The sequence below is a fragment of the Lolium rigidum genome, chromosome 3, assembly GCF_022539505.1.
Source record: "Lolium rigidum isolate FL_2022 chromosome 3, APGP_CSIRO_Lrig_0.1, whole genome shotgun sequence".
Lineage (NCBI taxonomy): Eukaryota > Viridiplantae > Streptophyta > Magnoliopsida > Poales > Poaceae > Lolium > Lolium rigidum.
This window is the reverse complement of record NC_061510.1, coordinates 6,343,024-6,368,370: the sequence shown is the minus strand read 5'-3', so window position 1 is coordinate 6,368,370 and position 25,347 is coordinate 6,343,024. Positions and strand designations below refer to the sequence as shown.

The 25,347-nt window shown below is 42.2% G+C and overlaps 1 protein-coding gene across 1 annotated transcript in view; it reads right to left on the bottom strand.

Annotated features, from left to right (window-relative positions):
- The window catches only part of LOC124694241 (polyubiquitin-like), a 154,818-nt gene that overhangs the window by 51,076 nt on the left and 78,395 nt on the right, over positions 1-25,347 (bottom strand). Inside the window, exon 3 of the mRNA XM_047227252.1 lies at positions 4,070-4,944. Coding sequence (XP_047083208.1) covers positions 4,070-4,944 — 875 coding nt within the window. The remainder of the gene's footprint in view (positions 1-4,069; positions 4,945-25,347) is intronic.

Here is a 25,347-nt window from a genome sequence, read left to right as displayed (position 1 = left end):
TACACAATCTAGATACACAGTCCATACTCTACAAACGTACATGCATATTCAGAGCATCTATAGCAGATACCCCATCTGGCCGAACCGCATCACGCGGATGGGGTTAACTGCAACTGCCTAGTTTTGCATGAAAAACAAAATCGCCTGAAGAGAGCTCCATCCAAAAAACCGCAAACACCATTTGTTGATTTTAGCGCTACAAATTCAAACCAGTTCGCTGAAGTTGATATTACAAGATGTTGCAAAATAGGAATTAAAGTTCCTAAAACTAGGTAAGCTAGCCCTGGAGTTATATTAGCATCACCGGGATTTGGGGCGGCGACCGTCGGTGGAGCTTCACTCCTCATCGTTGGTGTTGGACTCAGAGAGGTCGTGAGGGAGTTCACCGGGCCATGGCGAGGTGGCCCACCTCCCGTACCACGTGTCCTCGTTGGTGTCGGAGTCCTACTCGATTGGTAGGAGCGTCGCAGGCCCGTGCAGAGGAAGAGAAACAGCCTGCATCGCCGCCATGGACGACCCTGCCTTGTCGTCATGCGACAAGAGGCCGAACTACTCCGGAGCGCGGTTTGCGGCAGGAGAGTGCGCTGCAGCGGCACACTTGATCGGAGATGCGCGTCGTGCAGTCGGCCTTCGTCTCCGGGCCCTGCCTCGCTGACGCGGAGCCGTCACCGCGTGGTGGAAGAGCGCAAACTCGACATGCAAAATTGGGCGGCACCATCTGCGGAGGAGGTAGAGGAGGCGGAGAGGAGGCTCGTGGCAGTGGCGATTTGATTTTTCCGGTCGGAGTCACTGGGAATTGACATTGAGGTGCGGCGGCAGCCATGGGACGGAAAGGAAAAATGGATGCGTAAAATTAACTTCATCGCAATGTCAATGCGGCTCGAAATGGGGAGTGTGTTCGGGCACTGTTTTGGCCCAATACTGTAAAATTAGGAGATGCACGGGATAGGGGTTGTTTAGAGATGCCCTCATTAAAAAAATTGGGGACGTATATACGTAAGGTATTTATAGGTATAGAGGTTATACAGGGTATGTACACTATTAAGATACATGGTTCATACTCAACAAATTAAATACATATTGTTACATTTTCAAGAAAGTATATACCTGAGGTATTTACAGGTATATAGGGTATCTACACCATCAGATATTTGTAGGTATATACATACCTGTATGATACCCAGAATTTCTTTGGTATGTACACAATCAGATATTTCTAGGTATATACATACCAGGTACGATACCCAAGATTTTATAGGTATATACATACCCATGAATTTCTAGTTATGTACATACCAGGTATATACAACGTATTTTCTAGGTATGTACATACCAGGTACGGTACCAATGATTTTCTTAGGTATGTACGTGAGGTATTTACAGGTATATACCTGAGGTATTTACAGGTATCTAGGTATATACCTGAGGTATTTACAGGTACATAGGGTATCTACACCATCAGATATTTGTAGGTATATGCATACCTGTATGATACCAAGAATTTCTTTGTATGTAGATAATCAGATATTTCTAGGTATATACATACCAGGTACGATACCCAAGATTGTATAGGTATATACATACCAATGAATTTTCTAGTTATGTACATACCAGGTATATACCACGCATTTTCTAGGTATGTACATGCCCAAGAATTTCTAGTTATATACATACGAGGTACAATACAAAAACAATTCTACGTAGATACATACCCAACATTAACCCTCTTATTTATAATTGGCACTAACTAGCAAAATTAATTACAAAAGCATGTTGGCCCATCGTACATGACATACCTTAAAATAAAGCATTCTATGAGGCAACAACTATGGTGCCTTAAATTCGTGGCGTTACACCCTACATGCATGGAATGGAAGCAAAAAAATCTGGCATAGACAAACCGGCGATCAGTTTCCATATTCATTAATTTGCAATCCATCCAATGTTTCCTAATCAATACATACTAACGGGTAGACCCATTAGCTTTTAGTACCGCTAGAACAACACGTATCTAAACGAAATCTGATGGTGGGCAAGTATGGAGCATGGGCACTATGGTGCCCCATTTTAGCTTCCTATATATATATATATATATATATATATATATATATATATATATATATATATATATATATATATATATATATATATATATATAAACATGTGCAGTTTTCACTGAATTCTGCTAGACATTCAAGTTGATAAGGGAATAGTTGAAGTAAGGGACTCATTGAGTAGAGGACTGGAAGGGTTCCTTGACTTGCAGAACTTGCTCCAGAGGTAATTTCAATCATTAATTGCCGCGTAATATCTTTCGTGAGATATCAATTAATTATACACTCATTCAATCATTATTTTACCCGGAAGGGTTTGGAGAGTTTTCAAGAAGCACAATACGGGTGACTTCGCAGAGAAGCTAACATTTACTCCTGTACCGTGCGCCCAGCAGTCACATGAGACGAATCTATCTGGATACTACGTTTGCGAGTGCATTCGCATGTTAACCACTGAGAAGAGCGATAATAGATTCAACGTAAGCAATAACATTCACAACTTTAATTTATTATGATCAATATTTCGTTATCAAGATTGATGTAGTCATATTCATCTCATTTTCCTATATAGGTCGAGTTCATGCGGGAGAACCTCCAACCACACGAACACCTACTAGGAATTATGGAGGAAGTGGCGGGACTTCTGATGAGAGAAATTATAGACGACAAAGGCTTGTTTAGTCAATGTAGGAAATGGTCATGATCCCTGTGTAATAGTTTGAATAGATGACGGGCTCTAGTCCCGGTAGTCGTGAGCTCCACGTATATGTAAGGAGTCTATGAATAGACTTTTGCTTCGAATATTTGTTTGCTCGATCTATATATGCTTGTGTAGTAGCGTTTCAATATATGAAATTTTTATTTTGAAATGAAAAAATGAAATAAAAGGGGGGCGGTGGTGGGAAGGGGTGGTTGCACCCCTCAAACCCTAAAGGAGGAGCGTCCTGCGCGCGCCACGTAGAGGGCCTTTTGTCGCGGGCTGTATTACCACCCGCGACAAAAGGGGGTGTCCCCTGCGCGCCCCGCGGCTGCCACGTGGTGGACCTTATGTCGTGGGTGGTAAGCGGGCCGGGACAAAAGGGCGAGCCTTTTGTCGCGCCCCCGTTGTCCAGGCTGGCCGCCCGCGACAAAATAATCTTACGACCCGCGACATTAGGCATGTTTTCTACTAGTGAGCTCAGACTTAAGTTGTAAGCTTTTGGAGGTTCTAACATGTTAGGAAAATAAAATAGTATGTTCATTTCTACGCACATTAGGGGAGGTTTGTATCGCTCTAGAGCATGCTTAGTTGTTACTTAATTGTAACAAGCAGAAACGGTTGTGTGAGTTCAGTTTCGCTCCTGGATCATTGTAGTTTTGTGTGTGAATCTTTATGTATGATGAGATCGATGAGTTACATTTTATTTTATTGTTCAGCAATATATTTGTACTCAAATAGTTGTTTATGCAGAAATTTTGTCCATATTGTACTGGACAATCACGCTTGTTCCGCAGAAATTCGGATGCATAGTGTGCGAGAATTTAAGTATGCCTAACCTATACACATATGCACTGCATTTGATTTTGTTTCGGGCTCTTGGGTTTAGTGAGACTTGGCCATTGCGTTAAGTGACAAACATGATTTTTTTTTTCATGAATGGACATGGCAATTGCTGGAACTGATATGACTTCCAGAGCACCATGGGGAAGGAGAGCGAACAATCCAGGAGCGGAAATGGTGGACATAGAAAATGCTACAGATGAATATGATCATGCACAGGTTTGAATACTAGTTTCATCGCACCATGGTTGGAAAATAAATATTGATTAAACTCACAAGTTAATAAACACATGTGTATTCTTCAAATGATTTTTTGTCCAGAACGCTCGCTCCACTCCGTCCAATGAGCCATGCGGATGCATAGCAAGAAGCAGTTACTTACGCATACTGAAAAATAACTCAATAATCTGAAGAGTAGTAGGTACCGAATACTGATATGTTCAATCTAGTGATGATTTGTCGGACATTTCAAGACCGAACGCGGAAAACAAGATGAAGGGTTGACTCTTTCCTGACGCTGTAGTCCGCCAGTCTGCCATCATCGAGCTGCTTCCCAGCAAAGATGACGCGCTGGACTGCAATTGGAATGCCCTCTGCCTGTTCAATCTTCTCCTTGAGACTGCGGACGGTATCTGAGCTCGCAACCTTAAGCACAATGGTCTGCCCACTCCAACTCTTGATGTAGATTTCCATCAATCCAGATCGCTCGCAGAGGACAAGGTCAAGAGTGGATCCATTCCGAATGTCGTAATAGGCAAAAGTGCGACCACCCTCCAGCTCTTTGTCATTAAACATGAGGCGCTGCTTGTCTGGATCAATGCCATACAAATCTTTGATCATCGCCTTCACGTTGTTGATAGTATTCGAGCCATATACAAAGAAAGGACTATTCAGTGCCTTGATGAAAATTTTCATCTTCTCTTGGAGGCCGGGACGAAGCTTAAGAGTGGAATGCTCCTGGATGCTATAATCAGCCAATGTACTGTCGTCCTCCAGTTGCTCCCCGTCCAGTATAAGGCGATTGCGATCCTGAATCCGTGCCTTGACAGCATGGATGGTATCTGATGGATTGACCCTGAGGTGCATCTCTTTGCCATCGAGCGTCTCCACAAAAATTGACATCTCTATGCCGGAACGGGGTGCAAGATGAAGGGTACTCTCCTTTTGGATATCGTAGTCAGCCAGGGTGCGTCCATCCTCGAGCTGCTTGCCAGCAAATGTGAGGTCTTGCTGGTCTAGAGGGAATCTCCTCTTGGCATGAATCTTAGCCTTGACAGTCTTGATGGTATCGGAGCTCTCAACTTCAAGGGTGATGGTCTTGCCCGTGAGTGTCTTGACAAAGATCTCCATCTGAAACGAGCAACGAACATAAGAGTTTGTTATGAAAAAGGAGCTTGCATGGCAAACGAAAAAAAAAGGATATATCAGCAACTCCAGCAGATACAAGAACCAATATCGTAGATTTACACACCAGTCTTGACAAATTAAGAAGTTATAAGGGGGTAATTCTTGCTGCTGCATGGGTTTCAAGAACAGAATGACTAGCAACTTGTGCACACTACATATTAAAATTCAGCATTCATCTTTCTTACATGTAATGGCCGTATGAACATACCAGATCACGAACGTAAATGTATTGTACGTACTCAGGGGAAACGAAGGATCGCCACAACGGCTACTCAGCATACAACAAAATAATTGTACACAACATCAGTTTAATGGACTAATTTCGGTCAGTTGTGCATACGAACAGATCGATATGATCATCAGTCACCGGAGGAGGTAACTAGCTAGCTAGTAGTACAGATAGAAGAAGGGAAGCACTTAGAAAGAAAACGTGGGGCGACTTACGGGGCGAGTCCTTGCGCGACGGTCCTTGCAGTCGCTCTGCCACGCGGCGACGATCTGCGGCGGGAGCTCGTCGGGTTGACGATCCATAGATGAGTTCGCCTGGCGGCGCGGCGGGTGTGTTTGATCGACCGATCGTTCGATCCTATAAGGGCGGAAGCCTGAGATTTACTTCCGTTTTTGTTCAATCGGACCTTTTCAGCTTCCATGTAGACCAAACAATGCCAACAAGAAATTTGTACTCAGCGATCTGTACGTATGTACGTACGTACTTAGTATATATACATGTTCTCTTGCTTTTCTTGGATGTCTCGTGTCAATCGTGCGACGCACACGGTCATGTAACCCGTGAGAACCAACCTGAGATTGGGTGATTAGGAGGATGGTTGTACTTCTAGCCCACCAGAGTTTAAACCCCAGGTTTGACATATGTGCATCTCATAAAGGCGGAATATTCATTCAGTAAAAGGCAACGTTCCCGTCTACAGCGAGGCGCCTGTGATGACTTCGTCAATTTCAAGATTCGATCCGCCGGCTCAGTCTTTCCGATGTGCTCATAGAGGTAGGGTGCGCGTGTATGTGAGCGTCTGCGTTTGTACCGTGTTCTAAAAAAACAGTCATGCGAGCCCTAGAGAGCTACAACAATTCGTGTCTATTTGCTTAATGGACAGTGATGAGGGTCCTCTCAAGGATTTCCGTGCTGACATGTGTCCACTTTCGTCACAACAAAAAGGTTGCGTTGTTGCTTCTTTGATGCAAAAAATGGTTGGAGCAAAAACAAAACGAAAAAACACTGTTGGACATGGAGGTTCCGGACAGCAATATGTGTATACAACTTGCAGGTAAGATCATAAAACAATGAATATCATCATGAATCAATGACATGTTCAGATCTGAAATCATGGCACTCGGGCCCTACTGACAAGCATTAAGCATAACAAGTTGCAACAATATCATAAAAGTACCAACAACGGATACTAGGCACCATGCCCTAACAATCTTATGGCTATTACATCAAAAATCTCATCCAATCCCTACCACCCCCTTCAGCCTACAGCGAGGGATTTACTCACACATGGATGGGGGAAACATGGATGGTCGATGGAGAGGCGTCGGTGGTGATGATGGCGATGATCTCCTCCAATTCCCGGCCCGGCAGGGTGCCAGAACGGAGTTTCTGGTCCCGAAATTGGGTTTCGCGATGGCGGCGGAGTTCTGGATGTCTTCTGGCAGATTGGTCGAATCCCCGTGCGTTTTTAGGTCGAGGGTTTTAAGTAGTCCAGAGGGGAGCGTCGGAGGCTGGCCGAGGCGGCGTCACCATAGGGCGGCGCGGCCCAGGGGCCCACCGCGCCGCCATATGGTGTGCGCACCTCGTGCCCCCCCTCCGTCTCGTCGATTTTCTGGCTCCGTAAGTCTTCTGTGAAAATAGGCCCATTGCAATTATTTCCGGGGATTTTCCTGAAAGTTGATTTTCTGCACAAAAATAAGACACCAGGGCAATTCTGCTGAAAGCAGCGTTAGTCCGTGTTAGTTGTATCCAAAATACACAAATTAGAGGCAAAACAATAGCAAAAGTGTTCGGGAAAGTAGATACGTTTTGGACGTATCAACTCCCCCAAGCTTAGCTTATTGCTTGTCCTCAAGCAATTCAGTTAACAACTGAGTGCGATAAAAGAACTTTCACGAACATATTTGCTCATATGATGTAAATATTCTCATTATATGGACGAGTACTTAGGAAATTCATAATAAGATAAATGCACATAAAGTCATCTAATAGTTATGTCAATCATGAAAAAGATACCAACAAACTAATAATAAGCATCATGAATCATATCTATCAGCAGGATTGCAATGTTCATAAAAAGATATGATAAAGTGGTATCTCGCTTGCCCGTATTTGTACAGCAAAACATAAATGCCCAGGTACCTCTGAAATTCATGGAAAGACTAGAAGTAAAGATTATCAAAGATAAAAGTATCAAAGATAACCATATTCTGGGACAATCATATTACACTAAGAATGATAATTATGCTCTCAAGAAGGTGCTCAAGAAAGGATGGTGACTCAACATAAAAGTAAAAGATTGACCCTTCGCAGAGAAAAGCAGGGATTAACATGTGCTAGAGCTTTTCATTTTAAAACAGAAGTAAAATTGTTTTGAGAGGTGTTTGTTGTTGTCAACGAATGGTAGTGGACACTCTAACTACCTTGTCAAGCAGACTTTCAAGAGCGGCTCTCATGAAGGACGTTATCTCTACCAGCAAGGTAGATCATCCCTCTTCTCTTTTGTTTACACATGTATTTTAGTTTCATTATGGATGACACTCCCCCAACCTTTGCTTACACAAGCCATGGCTAACCGAATCCTCGGGTGCCTCCCAACATTCTCATACCATGAAGGAGTGTCTATTTGCAAATTAAGTTGCTTACTGATAAATCAGGGCAAAACATGTGAAGAGGATTATAAATAAAAGTTAATTAATTGGGGCTGGGCACCCCGTTGCCAGCTCTTTTTGCAAAATTATTGGATAAGCGGATGTGCCATTAGTCCATTGGTGAAAGTCTGTCAGGAGTAAATGAAAAGGTTGAAAGATAAAACACCACATACTTCCTCATGAGCTATAAAACATTGACACAAATTGAGAAGTACTTTGAAGGTTGTTTAAAGGTAGCACATGAAAATTTACTTGGAATGGTTTGAAATGCCATGCATAGGTATTTATGGTGGACACTTTGGAATAACTTGGTTTTCAGGGGTTTGGAAGCACGAGCAGCATTCCCGCTCAGTACAAGTGAAGGCTAGCAATAGACTGGGAAGCGACAATCAAGAGAGCAATAACCGGCATAATCATGCTTGCGACAAAATAGAATTAATAGAGGTAGAAAAGTGATACAAGAACTCTAAAGCAAAGTAAATCATCGAGGCTTAATTGACTTTTGTTTTTCAGTCATATGCATGCGTGAGCATGTGCCAAGTCAATCCAAATAAATTATTCAGAGGAGGATACCACAATGTCATACCTATCTATGAATAAAACAATGCAAGCAAATATTTAACACATGCTACTCATATTAGTAAATTGGAGCTAAGCATGAGAGATCATGAACTACTAGACTTTCATTAAATGACATATACCTCACATGAACCAACTAAGCATGCTCACATGAATGAGTATATGTACAAAAATGAAAACAAATAGAGTTCATACCAGCCTCTCACCACAGTCGAGTTGTCGTAGATCGTCATTATTGCCTTTCACTTGTGTAGCTTGAATAATATGACATGAAAACCAAGCTCCAACCACCGGAGACCGCTGAACTCCATAATAAACTTTACAAAACCGAAAAAGAACAACAAATATTTTTGGTGTTTTCGAATTGGAAACAAGAACGAAAGTAAAATCTTTTTGGATTTTCTCATAGCAAACCAGCGACAATAAATAAAGCAAAATAAGGACAAGAAACCAAATAAACAAATGATGAAGAGAAACAACATAAATATTTTAGGTCTTTTTGTGTTTTAGAAAAGAAAAAAAGCAAAACAAGAGAATGAAAACTAAAAGAATCACAGAAAAGCAAAGTGGCAGAAATCTGCCAAAACTTGAGAGCAGTACAGTAATTATTTTTTTCGAAAATCTTCTGCTGTTCAACTCGAAAAGTGCTCAACTAATTAAAGTTAGATAATAACCTGGGGAACATGCACAAAAATTGGCAGCTCGAAATAACGTTCTGGCTTTAGGAATTTTTCCAGTATCAGTCCAGAATCTGTTTTTTAGACAGCACTTCCCCAAATATCATCTTCCTCATATTAGAGGCAACCATCGGCACACAAATGAAATAAAAAGTAAAGGTAAAGGTTACTAAAGTAGTAACAACCTTCAAAAACTAAAATAAGAAACCTACTGAAATAAAAATAACCGAAAGAGAAACAACCAAAAGAAATGAAACAAGTATATACAAATGACCGGCAATTGTAATATGCAATGAATGAGTGATGCCGGCATACATCCCCCCAAGTTTAGGCTTTTGGCCTAAGTGGAGATCAGCCCCACGGTGCCCATGAGGTGGCACCTCCGTAATATGATGAAGAAGGATCCTGTCCTTGGTACAAGCTGGAGGACGCACCAGGATATGTGATAGTGTACCCGTCGGAGGGCTCGGCGTCCTCGAAGTCGTGCTGCTGGTGAAAACCAAGTATCCTCAGCTGCTTATCCACCTCCTCCTTGGAACGCGATCACGGTCTCCTGCGAACACTGAACAAATCGGCCTGCGGCAAAGGGATTTCCCTCTCATCCCCGTCAATAAACAACATTCTATATACAATATTTTCTAAATTAGAGTCAGTTGTGTGACAAATTGGTGACTCTTCATAGCAGCAATATCAAGCTTAACATGAGTTAATTTCTCATCACTAGGCTCAACAGAAAGACCTAGATATACAACCATACGTGAAGCAACAATCCCTCCATAAATAGTTCCCTTACTAGCTAGGCGACGAGCAATAAGAGCACCAAGATGGTAAGGTGTACTTCCAGTAAGTGCAGCAACCAGAAAAGCAAGATGATAACTAAAAATGTTGCTAGTGTTCTCTCTACCAAGAATACTAGTAGCAAGATAGTAAGTGAAATATCTAATGGCAGGGAGCTGAATGTTCCTTATCTTGCCGCGCTGAATGGTGCAGCTATCATCGTTGGTAACTTCTCGATAGAGTTCCGTCAAGGCTTTGGGGCGGTTCTCGATCTCCTTCGATGTACCTATAGGAGTAATATCCAATGCAGCACAAAAATCCTTCAACTCCATAGTAATAGGCATGTCATAAATCTTAAATTTAAAGGTTTAAAATAGCGCGCTATTTCTCCGTTAATACCACGCAATAGCATATTTGAAGGGTCTACGTTAAATTTTAGTAATTTTACTCGCTATGGCGCTATTTGTGAAATAGCATGATATATCGTGCTAAAACTTCATAGCGTTAGCGCGCTATTTTTTCAGGCAAAGTTACTTTCCCTTTTTCGTGATGATGAACTGCAATATGTTGGTTCCTCTTCTAGATTAGAACTTAATATCGCTAATGCTGATGATTCTTAATAAATAATTTATACTATGTTGTCGCCTTGTGGAATACTGATGTTAGCTTTCTGAAAAATTCGAGATCTATTTGTTGTATGTGGCTATGTATGTATGATTCAGTCATTTTTTGGACTAAATATCCAAACTTTTTAGCGAAATCCTTTATTTTTAGACTATATTTGATATTTTTTCAAAATGCTATTTGAAATATAGCTCGCAATTAGCACGATATAGCGTCCATAGCGTTTGAAGGACACCGACGCTATTTCATTTAGCACGCTATTTTAAACCTTGAATTTAACTGATGGTGTGAAAGATGAGTTGCTGAATTTAAAACTTTCAACAAAGATTTTAGTTAGCCTATAAAATTGATCGCTCTCATCTTCCCTATAGGTGGATAAGCCCACACTATTAATGAGAAACAAGAAGTCATCAAGTAGCCCTGCATTACGCAAAAAGTCAAAGCATGGAAAGGATGAAGCATTAGGAATCCCGTTGTCCTCATCATCTTCAAAGCTAGGTGCAATGACATCCTCATCGTAGGATCGCCTAACTCGAGTGGCTGCCCTTGAAGGCCTTGCCGCTCTTGTCGCATCCCTCTCAAACACTTCTCCAAAGGTGTGGTTATGCATTTTCCTTTTCTGAAATTTTTCAACAATGATTATAAAGTAAATGAGGGAGACTACTATAGGAACTTGATAGAGTACTAAACATGCATCAAAACTAATTTTTACAACTTGAATCAAGCATGCAAACTCACTTAACATGTCACCTACAGCAGCAAATTACTCAAGATATACTCAACTATACAAAATTCTATTTGGATAATCGGAGGAGTCACATACCGGAGAGCAAAATGCTCCAAATCTCAGCAGCCAAGATGGGCTGAGCAAGGAGATCAAAAATTTCGAGCAAAAACAACAAGAAACTCGGGTTTGAACAATGGTGGTGTGTTTTCCCGTGAAAGAGAGTGGAATGGTAGGTGGATGAGTGAGTGGAGGGCCAGGTGGGGCCCTCACCACAGGGTGGCGCGCCCCCCTTGCTGGCCGCGCCGGCACATGGGGTGCAGCCCTGGGGTGCCCCACTGGTCAGCCCCAGGCACTCCCAGGTTGCATTTTGAAAATAGGACCAGTGATATAATTTTTGTAAATTTTTGAAAACTTCGAAAAATGCACATTTCTGGGTGTTAAAATAACTATTTCAGGACAGAAAAAGATTTTCAAACTTCGAAACAACCAAAGCATCTTGCAAAACAAGTAGTACTACAGAAAGTAAACAAGTGGAGAAAGAAAGAAATGTTGTTTAGCTCTTCTATGCATATAAAATGTACATGTTAACAAGGTTGATCAAGTCTTGCCGGAAATTCAATTCGGCTCCCGGGTGCGTATGCACCCTCTACCAAAAAATCATATTTTGAAATGTCGAAAAATTTTAACAAAAAATTTTACATGTACAGCTTCATAATATATGTTCGTTCGTCAAGTTTCACGAAAAACCAATATTTTTTGTGGTCTATATAAAAAAGAGAAAAATTATCTTGTGAAAAGCATTATTTTTAGCACTGAGTTTTGTCTTTTTTACACACGTCACATAATAAGTCGATTTTTTATGAAACAACTTTCTAAGCGTGTAGCACGAGAAGATTTACATGTGAATTTTTGGTTTTAATTTTTTTGAAATTCAAAATATGTGTAAGATGCATTTCAAAATAGAGGGAGCATATGCTCCCATGTTCCAAAACACCACTCCCAAGTCTTGCCACCAAATAAATTTTACATGTCATAAGAAGAAATAAACCTCAAATCAATCATGTTACCTTATATTGTATTGATATGGATCCAATCATAATATTTTGATATCCTTCTTTAGGTTGATATATAGGACAATCAATAATTCCCACTTTGATAGATCTCAAATTAGAAATTGTATTAACTCCATATACTTTATCAATCTTCTTAGGAAAATAAACGGTATGATCCTTGTCATAAACATTGAAAGTGACTTTTCCTTTATTGCAATCAATAACAGCCCCTGCAGTATTAAGAAAAGGTCTTCCAAGAATAATAGACATATTATCATCTTCAGGCATTTCCAACACAACAAAATCAGTTAATATTAAGCAATTATTAGCAACTTGAACAGGAACATCCTCACATATACCAACAGGAACAGCAGTAGATTTATCAGCCATTTGCAAGGATATATCAGTTGGTATCAACTTATCTAAATAAAGTCTCTTGTAAAGAGAAAAAGGCATCACACTAACTCCTGCTCCAAAATCACATAGAGCAGTTCTGACATAATTATTCTTGATGGAACAAGGGATAGTCGGTATACCTGGGTCTCCCAACTTCTTTGGAACCTTGCCATTGAAAGAGTAATTAGCAAGCATAGTGGAAATCTCCTCATTAGGAATTTTCCTTTTGTTTGAGACAATATCTTTCATATACTTTGAATAAGGAGGCAATTTAATAGCATCAGTCAAATGGATTTGCAAAAACAAAGATTTCATCCAATCACAAAATTTATTATAGTGTTCTTCCTCCTTTGATTTTAGTTTCTTAACAGGAAAAGGCATTTGCTTTTGAACCCAAGGTTCTCTTTCATTACCATGTTTCTTAGCAATAAAATCTTCTTTAGTGTACTTTTTATTTTTAGCATGCTTTCAAGTTCATCTTCAATCTCTTCTTTATCAGAAACATCATTCTAATCATTATCTTTATCATGTTCATTACCACTTTCAGTTTCAGCATCAGAAATAGAAATACTATTAGGATCATTAACAGGTTCAGAAGATTCTACAACAGTTTTATGTTTCTTCTTCTTTTTCTTAGAAGGAGCACTAGTTTCTTTAATTCGTTGAGAATCTTGTTCAACTCTTTTGGGATGCCCCTCGGGATATAGAGGATCCTGAGTGGAAACACCACCTCTAGTTGTTACTTCATAAGCATGTTTTTCTTTAGAAGTATTTTTTAACAAGTCATTTTGCACTTTAGTGAGTTGATCAATTTGAGTTTGAACCATATGAAAATGTTTAACAAGCATCTTAACATCATTGATATCATGCAATTTACTAATAGCTTGAGAATTTTCCATTAAATGATTCTCTACTCTCATATTAAAATTATCTTGCTTAAAAACATAATTATCAAACTCATCTAAACATTGATCAGGAGGTTTTGAGTAAGGAATATCTTCTTTATCAAAGCGTTGAAGAGAATGTACCTCAATCGTGGATGAAGGGGAGTTATCTTACATAAATCTTCTATGGGGGTAAATTCTTCACATCTTCAGATTTAATACCTTTCTCTTTAAGATATTTCTTGGCTTCCCTCATATCTTCATCATTTAATTCAATCATACCCCTCTTCTTCAATATTGGTGTTGGGGTTGGTTCAGGTGTAGTCCAATCATCATGATTTTGGCCTATTCTAGCCAATAAATTTTCAGCTTCGTCTGGAGTTCTTTTCCTGAAAACACAACCAGCACAACTATCCAGGTATGCCCTAGACTCAATGGTTAGTCCACTATAAAATATATCAAGTAAGTCATGCTTTTCCAAATCATGTCCAGGTCGAGCTCTAAGAAGAGAGCAAAACCTTGCCCAAGCCTTAGGCAATTTCTCTCCATCTTCCTGGTCAAAACTATAAATTTGCTGCAAAGCAATATGTTGAGCACTAGCAGGAAAATATTTTCGAAAGAAAACATCAAGAAAACCATTTGGACTATCAATAGAATCAGGAGGCAAACTATTATACCAAGTTTTAGCATCATCCTTTAATGAGAAAGGAAAATTTTTAGCAACAAAATAAGTACGCTTCTTGGTATCATCAGAAAACAAGCTACTCAAAGTAGAAAGCTCAATCATGTGCTCTACAGCATTTTCTTTTTCAGTACCACAAAAAGGTGTTTTCTCAACAATAGATATATGAGATAAATCAAGAGAAAAATCATAATCCTTATCCTTAATGTTTATAGGAGATGTAGCAAATTTAGGATCAGGAGATAGTTTATATCTAACAGCACGTTGTGCAAGAAGCTTTTTAATGTTACTTGCATCAGTAGTAGCATTACATTTATCAATAAAATCATCATCAAGTTCCACATAATCTTCATCAGGATCATCACTAGAGTGTTCAACGGACTCGGGTGAATTAACGAGTGTAACAATATTTTCATTAGGAATTTCAGTATTTTCAATTTGTCTAGACCTAGCAATTGTAGCATCTAGAAAAGGACCTAATGAACCATTATCATCAAGCATAGTAGAAGCATCATCAAAATTATCAGAGGAATTTTTAGATTCAGCAGAAGTACTAACACGTGAAGCTTGTGGTGGTGAAACAAGTTGACTTATCACAGATGGTGAATCAAGAGCAGCAGAGGTACTCAGAGTTGTACCTTTTCTTGTAGTGGATGGTAATATGGCGACTTTAGTATCGCGAGGTTTACCCATGATGGAGGATTTGCAGCGAACAATATCAATCCAGGTGAACTTGCAAATAAAACTATGCTCCCCGGCAACGGCGCCAGAAAATAGTCTTGATGACCCACAAGTATAGGGGATCGCAACAGTCTTCGAGGGAAGTAAAACCCAATTTATTGATTCGACACAAGGGGCGCCAAAGAATATTTGTAAGCCTTAACAGCGGAGTTGTCAATTCAGCTGCACCTGGAAACAGACTTGCTCGCAATAGTTTATCAGTAGCAACAATTTTATAGCAGTAGCAGTAGTGAAATATAAGCAGCAGTGTAATAAGGACAGTAGTAGTGATTATAGTAAACAAAAGGATTAAAATATTGTAGGCATAGGGATGGATGAACGGGCGCTGCATGGACAAGATAACTCATGTAATAATCAAGACAAGGCATTTGCAGATAATAATAAAACAGTATCCAAGTACTAAACAACCATAGGCATGTGTTCTGTATATAGTCGTACATGCTCGCAATGAGAAACTTGCACAACATCTTTTGTCCTACCAGCCAGTGGCAGCCGGGCCTCTAGGGAAACTACTGGTAATTAAGGTACTCCTTTTAATAGAGTACCGGAGCAAAGCATTAACACTCCGTGAACACATGTGATCCTCATATCACAGCCTTCCCCTTCGGTTGTCCCAATTTCTATCACTTTGGGGCCTCGGGTTCCGGACAGCAATATGTGTATATAACTTGCAGGTAAGATCATAAAACAATGAATATCATCATGAATCAATAACATGTTCAGATCTGAAATCATGGCACTCGGGCCCTAGTGACAAGCATTAAGCATAACAAGTTGCAACAATATCATAAAAGTACTAACAACGGATACTAGGCACCATGCCCTAACAATCTTATGGCTATTACATGAACAATCTCATCCAATCCCTACCATCCCCTTCAGCCTACAGCGAGGGATTTACTCACACATGGATGGGGGAAACATGGATGGTCGATGGAGAGGCGTCGGTGGTGATGATGGCGATGATCTCCTCCAATTCCCCGTCCGGGCAGGGTGCCAGAACGGAGTTTCTGGTCCCGAAATTGGGTTTCGCGATGGCGACGGAGTTCTGGATGTCTTCTGGTAGATTGGTCGAACCCCCGTGCGTTTTTAGGTTGAGGGCTTTAAGTAGTCCAGAGGGGAGCGTCGGGGGCTGGCCGAGGCGGCGTCACCATAGGGCGGCGCGGCCGAGGGGCCCACCGCGCCGCCATATGGTGTGCGCACCTCTTGGCTCCCCTCCGTCTCGTCTTCTGGCTCCGTAAGTCTTCTGTGAAAATAGGCCCATTGCAATTATTTCCGGGGATTTTCCTGAAAGTTGATTTTCTGCACAAAAATAAGACACCAGGGCAATTCTGCTGAAAACAGCGTTAGTCCGTGTTAGTTGTATCCAAAATACACAATTTAGAGGCAAAACAATAGCAAAAGTGTTCGGGAAAGTAGATACGTTTTGGACGTATCAAGGTCGCCGGAGATTCACCAAAGACCTCGCCGGAGAGCCGCATAGGACATCGCCAAAGGCTTCACACGCATCGGAGATCTTTTAGGAAACACTTTATACTAAAGTAGAAAAATCGTAGACCATATGTGGCAAAACCTTTATACAATTGTAGCATCGACAACTACTTCCCTCATGCACACCACTCCCTCCAGAACAGAGCTTCGCGTCACTCCCTCCAGAACCAAACGGCCGGAATAAAAGCATGGGTGCGTACGACCGAATACCTCCTGATCCAGCAAACTCCAGGCAAAATATGCGTTGTTACATTCGCTGGCGGAGCCTTACGGAACCCCCCCCCCCCCGCTCCGGACAGATCAAGAATTGCAGACATCGGGAAGATTTTCATCTTCGCACAAGAGGGATCCTAGGACCGCAACCTTTGTACATCTGAACTGTCAAACACCCGGATTTTTAAGTCCGAATGCCTATTATGTCATACATCGCAATCCCAGGAATATTGTTGTTGCGAGGCATAATAGTTAAGTATCACAGTCATCATTCATTACAAACCATAATGTCTTACAACTTGGAATCACATGATCCATATTACACGAATAGTTGATCTATTGATCAACGAACAAACACAAGTTCATTGCGGAAGCGTAAGATACAAGGACTCTCTAGTCCACAGGCCAACGCTTGACGTTAGAAGCTCCTAGTTGTGGTAGACGTCCTGCTGGTCGTCATCCTCGTACTGCTGCTCGGCTTCATAGTCTGGCCATTTGAATAGCCAGGGACAAAGCCGTGAGTACTTTAAGTACTCGCAATCTAATACTAATGTAAGTACTAAACTTGCTATTGAAGTGTTCTAAGCTCTAAGGTTATTTGCATAAAGCCAATTTTATTTAATAAACATTTTTGTAAACAACTCCTCATGTGCTAACTAACTCAAGTGGGAACATTAGTGTCATTCCCACAACTCAGTTGTGATTCAAAACCCAAGTCACCGTTCAAGTTCAAAAGATGTAAAATTCTGATGACGGAAACAGTATGGCCTTTCCAACTGTCCATGACCGCGGACGCGGCTATTCGAATAGGTTTACACTCTGCAGAGGTTGCACACTTGTGCCACAACATTTGATTACATCCGTCAGGGATAAAACCCCGAATAATCGTAACTCAGTACGCGGATCATCAACCATAACCTTTCACTTACATATCCTAGTATAGGCACCTCTCCCCATGAGCTTGGCCTCCCGGTGAAAACCAACTGTTAACCCGGGAACTGCACAGGGCTTGGGCCGGACATTCACCTCGTTACACGTCATTTCTCATCGTTTCTTTTGTTGTAGAGGCAGCCTTCAGCCTAACCCCGATGACGCTTGTTTAGAGGGAACCCATACTAAGATACATAAATTTCCAGCTAAGCCTTACCCATAATCGGGTATTGTGGGGGTACTCAAAAATTGGAATGGTATCGCATCCAACTCAATCATCAGTTTTAGCCAAAATCACCAAGTCAAATTCATGTCATATTCACCTTCAAAATCTTTCAATGGAAATGACTCATCATTCCAAGGTTTTCACCATCATCATTTCATAACACATGTTCCCATCTAGAGTAGTCATTTTTAGTATTTAGCACTAGCCACTATGTCTGAGGGGTGCTAAGTATTTGCCTTGCTTCTAGGCTAAGTTTGATACTCTTGTACTAATCCAATACTAACCAAGTGAAGCATGAATCAAAAAGTACTTTGATAAAACAAAAGTAAATAAAGCTTGTAAAGTAAAACTGGGAAATAGGATCATAAGCATAAAGTAAATGGGGTAATGCCTTGCTCATGGTGAGCTTTGCACTTTGCAAGAGTATTATCTTGCCTTGGTTGGGAAAGCTGGTCAAAGTGGTCTTCTTCTCCTTGGAAGTAGACCTCCTCCTCCTCCTGGTACTCCTCGGTACTAGCGTCTAAAATACGAATACGGGGTACACAATCATCACACCAAACTTATCTAATTAAACTAAGCACAAACATGGTTCACACACTTAAACTAGCATCACACATTACTATTAGGTGGGTGGATGTGTTTTTCTTATTATTTAAGAAAAATAATTTCCTCTCATACTAACCTTAATGTTACTTTGAATTACTTAGAGAAGTAATTTCCTCTCATTATCTTATTAAGATTTAATTTCTCTTATGCATAATATGTGACCTAGGTTGACCCAAGTCAACCTCTTCACACTTATCATTTGGAGAAAATGATTTAAATGAGGTGAGCACCTCATACCATTTAATTCTAGCATATCAAAGATTTAATATCACCAACAAATCCTATGGGACCTAACTAACCAGAGTCTCCACTTCATTTGGACTTGGTGGTGACAAGATTTAAATGAGAGAAACTCTCTCATGATATTTCTTAATAGTTTTGGACAATATCTTTTACTAGAAAATAGCCATAAAGTCATTTAAATCAACTAAACCATGATCATTCAAAGTAAGCATGGCATATTTTTGTAGAAACAATTAGTATAAGTGAAATGTGAATTATTGGAGGTGGAATTAACTGAAAAGCATTTATGGTTGATTTTTAAGAATTATTATAAGACAGAAAAGTCCCTGCCTTGTTTATTTTGTCATTTTAATTCTACAAAAGATCTAGGGTTCTATCCAGTGGCATTGTGTAGATAAAATCCTAAGGTTTCCAAATATATAAAGTTTGTAAAATTTGGCCGAGTAGATTTGTCCCTATTGAATTTCAAAGTTTGCAACAGATTAGGGTATTTCTCCTATTTTCCAATTTTGAATTCAAACCGTGGGCTTCGCGCGGGAAATAACTGGGCTGCAGAGAGAAAAAGAGATTGGGCCGGCCCAGTACTGCGTCTAGCGCAGCGGGCCGTCTGACGGTAGGTCCCACGCGTCAGCGGGTCATAAAGACCGAAGCGGTACGCGCGGGCCTGCGCCGTAGGATTAGGCGAGGATCGGACGGTTGGGGAGCGTCGTCGTCGACGGCGAGACGGGAACTCACTGCGACGGCGGTAGGGGGTCGGCGAGCTCGTCGGAGCTCCGGCGGTCGTCGGAGTGGTGCGCAGGTACGTTGTCGATGATGGTGAAGCCGATGGAAGCAGCGTCGTGTCCCGGGGTGGCCTCCTGCTCCGGCGGGCTCCGTGTACTGGCGGCGGCGGCGAGCTTGCGATTGGAGGCCTCCGGCGAGTAATTGGTGGAATTGAGAGGTCGGGGAGAGCTGTGAGGAGGTGGGGAAGAAGTTGGCGTGCTCAATTTGGGGCGCGGAGTGCTCCTTTTATAGCAATGGAGGTGGCCGTGGGGTGCTGAGGAGGAGCGTCGACGGCGTCGTCGTTCCAAGGGCGCCAAGGGGCAAGTGATGGGTGCGTACGGTGGCTGGCGTCCTGGTGAAGCTGACGCGCGTGATGGCGGTGAAGACGAGGGTCTACAGCGGCGGTGAGCTTGACGGGAGCTTGCAGGCCCGTGGCGCGTCGCGTCGACGATGACGATGGCCACGGCGTTCCTGCGGTCAAGCGACGATGTCTGCGGGTCTCCTGGTGTCCTGGCGCGTCTACTGGCGAGCGGAGCAGGTGAGTGGTGGCGAGGTGCGTCGGGGCGACGTCAGTCCTGGCGCGTCCAGGGCGCTCGCCGTGCGCGCACTGGCGCGTGCATGGGCGTTCCTGGGCGTGTCTGGGCGTGGCTGTTCTGGCGCGTGCAGGCTCGGTCTTGGTCAAGGGGGTGCACGGGCGTGTCCAGGGAGGTGAGAGGAAGAGAAGGGACATGGCGGTGCAGGCCAGAAGTGACCAGGTGAGGAGATGGCACGAATTGGCCATGCCATGCCACGGCATGGCAATGTTTAATTCATTTGATCTCTCCTTGACCAGTGCAAGTGGTGGTGATGGTGTGGTGAGGTGAGAGGGAGGCTCCGGTGGTGCAGAGAGGGCAAGGTTGGACCAAGTCCAAGGTAGAAATGAGGTATGGGCTCAAATTTTTACCCCGCCGGCAAGGTGTTCGACGGAATGCCCGCAAGAAAAAGATTTTTGAAATTTGAATTTCTTTTTGGTGGGTTGTAATCAAATAATAAAGGGAGCATTTTGGTGGTGGTGGTGGTCAAAATGGAGATGAGATGCAAAATCACATTTTGCAAATAATCTTACATATGTGAGAAAGTTCCAACTTTGCTTGCTTCCCATTTGAAATTGGTGATGAAATTTGGGGTGGTGGTTTTGGGCAAAGTTGAAGTGCTTGATGTTGTCTTGGATGAGGTGAAAAGATTTGACCAAGTGTAGAAGTGAAAAGTGAAAATACAGGGGCTCAAGGTGAGTACCAGATTATAAATGTCACATATGACCATATCACATGTGAATTGAATTTGAGATTTCCTTTGATTGGATTCTTGTTTCTTTGATGCAATTGTGTTTGTTTATCATATATAAGAGTTTTACAAACAATAGATCAAGCCATGGTGGCCTTGCTTGAAGATTTGCAAAAATGGCTAAATGTGTATGTGAGTAAAAATGGGATTTTCTCCCTATTTGATTTCTCTCCATTTGGGTTGACTTTTGTTGACTCTAATGTGGTTCTTATTAGTTTTGAAACATTTTCAAACCATTGAATCCATTTTACAAGGTCTTGATCAAAGATTTGCAAAATTAGCCATAACACATAAGAGGTGAGGTTCAAATTTTATTATTTTTTTGTAAAATGTTCCCCTTGCTTCACTTGGACATGGGTTAGGGTCAAGTTAGTGTTATATTAGGTTTGGGGATGGTCTCACACCATTTGGTCAAGGTAGAAGTGCATAGGTCAAGATTTGGGGAAATGGCTAGGTGGCACATATGCTTCTATGCATATGTTTAATTTGATTTTAAATTTGACTAGGCTTGACCCAATTGATGTTGTTGAGTGTTGAAATGGTATATGGAAGTGATCCAACCATTCACAACAAGTCCTAGGGTCAAGATTCTTAAATTCACAAATTTGTATTTTACTCTCATTTGCCTCTATGGCATATTTAGTTTCTTTTTAATTCTTTTGGAAAATCACTTGGATCAGGTTTGATAAGTGCTAGGTAACGTGTATGAAGGCTTTCCAAACCTCTAATCAAAGTAGAAAAGCTTAGGGTAAAGATTTATATAAATATCCATAGGCACATATGCCTTTTTCTTATTTGAATTCTTTTTATTTTATTTTAACTTGGATGGTAAAAAGGAATGTGAGGTTTAGGGTTTAAGATTATTTCAAAAACTAATTTAAAACAAGCACTCATGGCAATAGCACAATAATTAAACAAGATCTCTATGGATCAACTTAATTTAATAAAAGTTTTTGTTGGTTCCAAAATTTGGAACTAGGGAAATTCATTTTGTTTGTTTTGAAATTTTTGGGATGTTACATGAACCAGCTGTCCCGTCACCACCGGCCAGTTACCGGCGAGCAGAAGGAGAAGGCCGACCTGCAAGCGCGAGCCCAGAGATTAGCCCGAACGATGCACGCAGCGATGAACGACATCCAACCCAAGATGGGAAATCGAGCCGCCGTAGGACCACGCGCGCCGCCTCTGCCTCCGCACCGCCTCGCTGCCGTGCGCCGCCGGTGCCGCACTCGACGGCGCCACCGCCACACACCCTGGTCTCCACCTGCGCAACCATGGCATCAACCCTCCCGCGCGAAGAAGGATCGACAGTCGCGCCTTCCTGCCCTTCTTCGTCGACATCCAGGCTTGGCCGCCACGGCCGGCGCCAGCGGCGGCAGCGGCCGTCCAGGAGGAGGATGGGATCTCGGGCGGCTACGGTTTACCAGGGTAGCAAATACCCCATGGGATTTTTTGATGGGCATAAGGGATCCCATCTTTCCTAGAGGAGATCTCCCATCTGTTGTGCTTCGTTTAGTTTCAAGGATGGCAGAGCCTGGGAGGACTCACTCGCTTCCTCGTCGCCCATAGCGATGTTGCCTTCGATCAAAGGAGGCTATCAAGGGATTTTCTACCCGACCTACGGGACTGCGGACACATATCATGGGGAAAGGCTGGAAAGGCCCAGGCTAACTCCTTGTGTGGAGTGCCAAATAGCCCCGTGGGCTTCGCACTCACATCTAGGAAAAGGATAGTTATCCCTAGAACCAAACGAGCCCTAATGGCGCTTATCCATCTGGTGATAATAGCAACCTATTCTTTTCTTCTTTTGTGTGCCACAACACTGAGTTCCATATACGGCAGGTCGTGCTAGAGAGGTGGCTGCATCATAGTGGCGACAGTTTTGCAAAGGTATCATACATGATTTCATATGTACTATATGATACCTCTGATTCGGGAATCATATCGCAGGTATATATGTCGTATATATGTGAGTGAAATTTCTGCACTTAATTAAGTATGTATACGTATTTTTTTAGTGCCACAATGTGGCGAACAATTTGAACACAAGCTTATTTCTAACCTCTACGCACTAGAAAATCTGTGAGACGATGGCTGCTTCCGCTTACGTACTGTGTCTATCTTTTGATGTACTTCTATCTTCTTTTCTAGACGAAAGGCTTAAGCAGAGGCCCATCTTCAATTTAATTAAGCTACCAATGGTAGAGTCATAGTTCTACAAACACACACATAACAAAGTCTCTCAGTCCTACCAACTGCCGCATTACATCCCAGGAAACATGTGTTGAGGCATACACTGATGACGGCTAATAGCAACGCCAAAACAATTTTAATATATTCGGACTTCAAGTGCAGAGTGTTATATCAGTAGAGTATCTTCCCCACAAAGGTGACTCGAGGGTTTATATCGAACTATCGGAGAACTGGACAAAGAGTATTTTCTTCTTCCTTCTTCTATAGTTCACCGTGTGGTTATCAAGCACAAAGTTAGCGTAAGTAAATAACACAAGTAAAAATAAAACAACTAAAACTAAACTAGATAAAATAACTAAGTAAAAACTGTATAGATGTTGATTATTTTTATTGTTTTAGATGCAAATAAGAAAAGTAAATATTTTTATATTTTCGGATTAAAATAGTGCAGCAAATAGAAAACAAGATAAAAGCAATATAAAAGTGTTTCTTATGATAAAAAGTGAACCGAGATACATGGGTTCACTTGACTATTCTGTCTTTTCTATATCTCATTATATAGTACGCGATTTTTTTAATTTGGATTTACCATCACTTCCAGAACCTTCACCTGACCAATACTCAGTCGATCCAAGACGTAGATTTGCAGGTTTGAAGCTGATACGTGCCGTTCATCTGACCAATACTCAGTCGATGTAAAGGCTGTGGAAGCATGGATTCGACTCTCCCATTCACTACGGGAAAAATTGTAGTTGCCGTGTTGCCCAACCTTTGCCGTGTGCCGCGCCTCGGAACACGGCAATTACTAGCTTTGTCGTGTTCCACGGAAAAAGAACACGGCAAAGATTTAAAACACGGCAACATCTGAAAAAAAGAACACGGCAAACAAACAACCACGGCAAAGGTCTGAAAAAGAACACAGCAAAGAGTTGAACACGGAGAACTTCGGCCAGGACACACGGCAAAGGTCTGCGGCACGGGAAAGGCTGCGCCACGTGTCCCGAGGGAGTTCTCAAGACGGCGCCGTCATAACGACGTGTCTTTGCCGTGTGTCCTAAACGGACACACGGCAAAGGTCCTTCTCCCGCGCACACCCCTCCCCTCCCGACAACTTTTCCGGGCGAAGTAGTATGTTGGCAGCATTTTAGCGCGAACCCTTCACCGTGTGCAAAAGAGCAAGGAACACGGCAAAGGTGTCTTTGCCATGTGCCAGATCAAAAAGAACACGGCAAAGATGGCTTTGTTGTGTGTAATTGTAAAAAGCACACGGCAAAGGTCAATTTCCCTCTTCTTCCCCGCCATTTATCTCTTCTTTCCCGCCGTTTCTTTCCCGCCATTTCAGCACTCGCCCTCCCTATATATACACATGTATCGGGCATTTCTCCTCCACATCCACCAGCACTTCTCCTCTCTAGCACTGGCAACCAATTCTCCTCCAAACCCTCCATGAAATGAGCTACCATGTCCAGAGTTATATGGCTTTTAGGGCAAAAGAGCTAGGTATTGCCCTCCGGACACGAATAGTTTGTCGGAACCAGCCCAGATCGGGCAAGTGCGTGTGCCTTGGGACGGGAAGCAACGCCGTATGCAGTGTTTCCCTTTCGGTGCAACGAAAAACCCGTTTCCCATTTCCCGAGTGCCGAAGCGGGCTATTTATGTGAATCAGCTATAGAGGGCGCATTCAATAATCCAGAAGGACCTCTGCACGTTGATATAGGAACGCATATACACCACAGATCACATGCGTGCCGTGCGGGTTAGCTTTCTGGGTAGACATGCGGCTTCGTGCGGTGTCCTGCCGATTCCGCTGGAAACGGTCCGGATTTGAACTAAGCGTCCACTTTCTGTCGCCCCAAATTTTTTGGAAAAATCATTTTTAGGACCGGGACACGTTATTTTATGTGTAGAGGTAACCTCGGTTACGCGTTTTCCCAACCTGGTGAACCCCGACCGGCGGTTCTGGCGGTTCGTCATTTTGTGTCGGTCCAATTTTGGGCAGAAACGTATCGAAACAAAGTCAAAAATATGCAAGACGTTGCAGGGCGTCGTTTTATGTGACCTAGTAGCGAGAACAAAAAACGGATGTGGGATACGGATGTTCTTCTTAAAAACCCTTCACGAAATGAGCTATCATGTCCGGAGTTATATGGCTTTTAGGGCAAAAGAGCTAGGTATTGCCCTCCGGACACGCATAGTTTGTCGGAATGAGCCCAGATCGGGCACGTGCGTGTCCCTTGGGACGGGAAGCAAATCCGCATGCAATGTTTCCCTTTCGGTGCCAAGAAAAACCCGTTTCCCATTTTCCGAGTGCCGAAGCGGGCTATTTTTGTGAAGCAGCTA